Source organism: Lemur catta, chromosome 1 (genome assembly GCF_020740605.2).
Source record: "Lemur catta isolate mLemCat1 chromosome 1, mLemCat1.pri, whole genome shotgun sequence".
NCBI lineage: Eukaryota > Metazoa > Chordata > Mammalia > Primates > Lemuridae > Lemur > Lemur catta.
In genome coordinates, this window is record NC_059128.1 from 170,820,655 (window position 1) to 170,826,838 (window position 6,184).

General features: G+C 53.6%; 1 protein-coding gene across 9 annotated transcripts in view; it reads left to right on the forward strand.

Moving 5' to 3' along the window:
• Positions 1 to 5,618, forward strand: part of MRAS (muscle RAS oncogene homolog) — a 56,691-nt gene extending 51,073 nt beyond the window's left edge. For 8 of the 9 annotated variants that reach the window (XM_045539169.1, XM_045539181.1, XM_045539166.1 and 5 more), the window contains 2 exons: positions 3,343 to 3,422; positions 4,686 to 5,618. In XM_045539169.1, the coding sequence (XP_045395125.1) occupies positions 3,343 to 3,422; positions 4,686 to 4,785 (180 nt within the window). In that variant the 3' untranslated portion in view covers positions 4,786 to 5,618. The remainder of the gene's footprint in view (positions 1 to 3,342; positions 3,423 to 4,685) is intronic. The other variant, XM_045539186.1, reaches the window with a different exon arrangement.
• The last annotated feature ends 566 nt before the right edge of the window (positions 5,619 to 6,184 follow it).

Here is a 6,184-nt window from a genome sequence, read left to right on the forward strand (position 1 = left end):
ATGGAAACAAGCCGGGGCAGGGGACAGGGCATGTGTGATGGAGGGACATGCTTTTCCAAGTAGGTGTTCAGGGGAGGCCTTGCTGGGAAAGGTCTGCTTCAGCAGGGGCTTACAGAGGTAAAGGAATAAGCCGTGCAGGTATCTGGAGAAGGAAAGTTCCAGCAGCGGGAGCAGGAGGGTGAGTAGTGGGAGGCGAGGGCGGAGAGGTGGCGTGAGGCCTCCTGGGCTGTCACTGTGAGGGAGAAGGGAAACCACTGCAGGGTGCTGAGTGCAGAGTGACCTACAGTGGAGCATGGAGAATAGCCTGTGGGGCAAGAGCGAGAGCAGGGAGACCAGTCCCGGGCTGCACAGTGACGTCGGTGCAGGCTGACTGGGGCCAGTGTGGTGCTCATGAAGGTGGTGAGGAGGAAGGGTGGGAGTCCAGCTATGTTTCTAACAGAACCAGCAGGATTGCTCACAGATTGGTTGTCGGGTGAAAGAAAGATAATGGAGGATGAACCCAAGGTTCAGGGCATGAGTCACGTTCAGGAGACTGGAGTTGCAGTAACTGAGCAGGGAAGGACCATCAGAGTAAGCGTGGGAGGAAGGACCAGGAGCTGCTCATGATCCCTTCAGCGTGAGGAGCCTGGTGGATAATCACATGGAGCAGTTAGGACAGCAGTCACTTGTACCTGTCTGCAGGTGAACATGGGACATTATCATCAGCAGGCAGGTGGAGAGTAAGGCCCTGAGACCCAAGGGAGCGCGTGTAGGCAGGGAAGGGGTGCCAGAGTCAAGGCTGGTGCCCTTCCGTGTCGTGGTGTGGCAGACGAAGAGGAATGGCAAGAGAGACGAGCCGAGGCATCAGTGCGGTGTGAGGACCCAAGTGGGGGGTCTTGGGAGCCAAGTCGAGAAGACGCCTCAAGGAGGAGGAGCGGTCAACCAAGACAGGAGCTGCTCAGAAGTCTCCAGACGAGGCCCAGGCAGTGACCCAGGTTTAGTGTGGGAAACAGGCCTTGTGGAGAGTACACAGGTGTCTGACACCCTGAGCAGAGACAGGCCAGGGGAGCTGGAGCTGTTCTGTTTCAGTCTTGGGCTCCATAAATGACCAGTCCCGCTGATCAGGGGAGGGTTTGCCAAGGGCTTTCACACACACCTTCTCAGTGTCCCTCCCAGCAGCCCTGGGGCACAGGGGTGCCGCACTGGCAGCAGCCTCATTTTACAAGTAAAGAGAATGAGACACAGGAGGTTAAGTGACTTTTGGGGGCTCACAGCCTGTGATACTGCCCCCCAAGTAGTACCCAGGTCTCCACCCGCTCAGCCTGATGCTGCTGTAGCTAATGCTGCTGCCCCGTGTGTCACTTGACCAGATGACTTTGCAAGCTACTTTCAATGACACCCTGATTTTATAGCTCATAAGGTAGATTCCTCTTTAGCTAAGACAGGTCACTCCCCCTAATGCAGAAAGATGGCATTTCCTAGCCCTTTGGTGGAGTTTAATGATACTACTAGTCATTGCAGGGTTTCTCTTAGTTTAAGTCTTGTTGCTATTGAAATCCTGGAATTCCAAGAATCTGGATAATGCACATCAGTGTTTCTTCAGTGGTAGAGGCAGGACACCTGGAAAGAAGATGGAAGGTGTCTGGGGACCTGGGGGATAGTACAACTCAGGTACTTCTGAGAGGTGATGTGGGACCACAGGCAGCAGTGGTCTGAGACCCCTGGAACTGGAGATTCCCGAGCTGGCAGGAGTATAGGATGCGAAGGGGCTCCAGGTAGGTCCCAGCTCCAGCTGCGGGTCCCTTCCTGCGTCCCTTATGGATGTACACAAGGCAGCGCATTATCCTGGCCTCACAGGGGCCTCATAGGGCTCTACCAGCCACTTATCAGGGGTGCCTTCTATACCTGGACATGGTGTCCAGCCTGAGGAGGCTCCCAAGCTGACTCAGCACCCCCCAGCTATCCACAAGAGGCCCGGAGGGGAAGCGGAAAGTGTGCCTGGTTCAGACCCTGATTCTCTGCTGGCCGCTGTTGACCTTGGGCAAGTGCTTCCCTCTGAGCTCAGTCTCCCCAGCTGCGGAATGGAGAGACCCACTGACCCCAGAGGGTTAATGTGAGGATTAAATGAGCTCAGGGACATTGAGACCTGGAAATCCAGACAGCCCGCAATCCAACAGCCCACGTGGAGGGCACTTTCTATTTGGTGTTATTAGAGGCTCAGATTCTCCAAATGAGTATTTCGAAGGTCTGAGCTCTGCCTCTGTGCTCTGTGTGTCTGTTGGCCGCAAGACCTCTGTGAAGCCACAGCAATGTGTGAACATCTGGCTGCAACGGTGTTCTGGGCAGTGACTTACAGTATTCTCCTCTAAAACAACTCGGTCCCCCTCCCCTGTGCATTTTAAGTGTCAATCATTTTTATTTTCTTTTCCAAATGTATTATAATGAAAGGCATTAATTCTGTCATCAGAAAAAAGTTATGAAAAACAACACGGTCTTCAGCCTGAGCACAGTCGGCTTACTTCCGTCTCATCGAGGGGCCTGTGCATGTTTTCCTGAGCCCCCGCATGTGGGGTGTGAGCACCTCCTGCCTCTGTGTGGTCCGCGCTGTGGGAGGAGACGAGCGCTGGGGAGTGTGTCCTGGCCTCATAGAGCCTTTCTTCTCTCCTTGCCAGCCCACGGCTTGGTGTAGACATGGCCCTGGAAACTCGTCCGATGGGGTCACCTTGGTCACGTCTCCCACGTGCTGCTCACTTTCAGCCGGTGGTGCTTCCTCAGCATGAGCTGTGCAGGCAGAAACCTTGTGTAAACGTGGCTGAGCGCCCAGGCTCGGCGAGACAGACCAAACAAGCGCCGGGCCGGGCAGGCTTGTGGGGGTGGCAGCCGGCACGCATTAGCCAGGCTCACCCGGGTCAGAGTCCTGCCCGGGGCTCAGCCTCTCCTCAGCCTCTCCCACCAGAGTCCCCTCTGGCCGGGCCCGGCAAGAGGGGCAGAAGTCACCGTAAGGTAGAGAAACAGGCCTCAGAGAGAAAACTGAATAGAATCAGAGTGTATTTCAGTTTGATCAGTGGAAACAGTCTTTTGTCTTCAAGTATATAAAAAGATCATTTTTATTCTATTTTTAGGGAACTATTAAATATCTCTATGACTAGAGAACAAGAGAGAATTAGAAAAGCCATTAGTAAAACTTTCCAGCCTTACAGAGTGAGAAGCCACCAAAGGTATCTTGAGGCTGTGGGGGGCCAGGGGCTCTGTGGGGGGCTTTGAAAGCACCTGGGCTCCTTAGGACCTCTGAGAATTTCTGAGGGTGGTGCAAGGCTTTGGAAATCTCAGCATCACATTGACTGAGTGAGCTTTGCCTTCCAGATTCCATACATAGAAACCAGTGCCAAGGACCCACCTCTCAATGTCGACAAAGCCTTCCATGACCTCGTCAGAGTCATTAGGTGAGTGCCGCCACCTCCCTAGGAACAGGCCCTGTGGCAGGGCTGGGCTCCTGGCCACAGCTGCAGGGCTCCAGGAACCCAGCTCCTGCTCTGAGGCCGTGGGCAGTTCTGGGCCTGGTGTGGGGTTTCTTGTCCCTCCCTCCTTTTCCTTCCCTTGCCCTTTCCATCCTCCTCTGCCCAAACGGGTCTTAGGTGCGGTCTGCGGCACACTGCTCAGTGGCCGTGCCTTCCTGCCTGGGGCAGCGGCTCCCTCCAGCCTGTCTGCAGTGTCCTCCCCACACCGGAGCTTTCAGCACGGTACAGAGTAGATCCCTGTCCTCTTCCCTGCCCTTTGCCATTTCCCCTCAACAACCAAAGTTTTCATTCCAGGGCTCAAATTTCAGAGGCGTTGCACACGTGTCCTTTCCAGACCCCACACTCTGTCGCTGTCCCAGTATTGTCAGCAGTCCTGGTGTGTTCCTTTGCGTGGTCAGGGGCCAGACCTTGGTCACCTCATGTGCTCAGGACTGAAACAGCCTCCTGGCCGAGTCCCCTGCCACCCACCCGTCCCGTTTCCCAGTTTCAGCACGCAGAGCAGCCCATGGTGTTCTCAGACACCATGCATTGGCGGGCAACTCGAGGGCTGCTGGTGAGGTGTGAAATCAGACCCAGGGCTCTGACAGTGTCCTTCCCTGTTTGCCACCCCCCACCCCCCAGACACACTCAGCAAGCTTGTCTTCTCATTATTCCCCAGCACAGCGGGGAGCCGCAGTCTTCCCTTTGTGTGCTTGCAGTTTTGCACTCTTGAGCTGACTTTCCCTGGGGCATTTGCCTCTGCTTAAGATACACTACTGCTTCGTTGCCGTGCTGTTGCCTGGGTATGGACCTGCACTGCCAAGGGCAGGTTTTAGACATGAGAGAAGTTAAGAGAAAACGTGTAAAAGCATTTTGCACTCAGATGGCCTGTCATTGTATTTAAAATATGAAACATAGAACATGATGTTGCTGGTGGTTTACAGCATAGTCTTGTCAGTAATCCCCATCAGTGGGATGGTTTCAGTGTGTCCCTCCTCTCCCTCCCAGTTTCACTGCCCAGGAGATGCCGTCGGCCAGGCCCTCCTCCAGCAGGGACAGCAGCACCTCTGAGCCCTTCCCCACCCCCCACCCCTGCCAGAACGAGCCGCCTCTGCCTCTGCCGCAGATCCAGGGCTGAGGGGGGAAAGGGGAAGAGCAGAAGCAAAACCCATTCTGACTTTGTCTTTCTGTCCTTTATTGTTTCAAAAGGGAACAGATTCCAGAAAAAAGCCAGAAGAAGAAGAAGAAAACCAAATGGCGGGGAGACCGGGCCACTGGCACCCACAAACTGCAGTGTGCGATCTTGTGACGGGCCCGGGGCCCGGGGCACAGTGACAGTGGCCTGGCCAGCCCTCGGGACCCTTCGCTGCCTAACTGCACTGAAACCATTTCTAACCACCACCCTTGGCACGGGACTTGGCACGGGAAGGGAGAAGGGAGGGTGGGCAGGGAACAGACAGGGTCTGGCTTTGCCCAAAGGGCTCGGGCTTTTCCGTCCCTCACAAGGGACAAGGAAGCCACCCGTAAACAGAAGCAGCATTTCCAAGCCCCCCATGTGTCGATTCAGTCTGGTTCCTCCCTGTCGTGGTGGGTGTGTTGTTTCTTTTAACTCCATAGTGTTGATTTGATGTGGAAGTGTCTATCCACATACAAAGTACAAAATAAGCCATGAACAAGCCGCCTTCCCTTGCCCCTGGTCCACAGTGTCTGAGCTTGGATGTATTTTGTAGATTTTTAAATTATTTTAGTGATTATTATTTTATTAAAGGGGTCTGGACCCACTGCCTGGTGAAGCTTCAGGTTTTCAGCAGATCTCCCTGGTCACATGTCTGGAATATTGTTGCTTTTTACCTGAGTTTTCCCAGCAGTGCCAAAACGCAACTCCACGTGCAAGGCAACTGATGGAGGACAGAGTTTACAGGGTGGGAGCTGGAGGGAAACAGGCCCTACTCATGGCCTGGAAACTGGAGCGCAGAGAGATGTGCTAACCCAGACGTTTTGCTATGATTGAGGATGCAGATATTAGAAAACAGAATTTTATTTTGCTGAGGGGAGTGGCTGGCATAAGCATGTCAGTTCTCAAAGGGGTTTTCAGTATTCTGGAAATGTATAACCTAAAGTGAGCTGATCGCCTGTGCAAAAGTGTTGATGTTTTAGACAGTGTGGGTTAGGTTCTGAGTTCTTCCCAGATGTCTAAGAGGGTTTCTCCAATCTGTCTCTTCCTGATTTCTCACATCACCTGTGCTACTTGTGCCTCTCTGATACAAATGCATTGACGCATCAAGGTAAGCTCATGTGGACACCATCCAGAAAACTCCAGTTCATGCCGAATCTTAACCAAACACGATTCAGTACTGTTATCACTAAAACAGCACCAACATCTGAAGCCATGAGTTCTTTGAGCCAACAGTCTACCACCCCTGTAAGCCCAGTAAATGAGCAAAAACCTTCCAGTATTTGCAAACTTAGTATTAGGTTGCCTTTTTGGCAATTTTTATTAACCTGTTGGATCTTGACTGTAACATGATCAGAGGAGAAAGGAAGGTTGGGCTGATGGCGTGGCTCCCATACACCTTCTGCGAGGGGACGGTCCCCCCAACCCCCTGGGAGGCCCACCTCCCTCTCTGGTGCTGCTGCTGTGAGCCAAAGACTGGATTTTTTCCAGCCAGGTTGGGGGTGGATGGGCAGCAGGAACAACACCTGAGAGA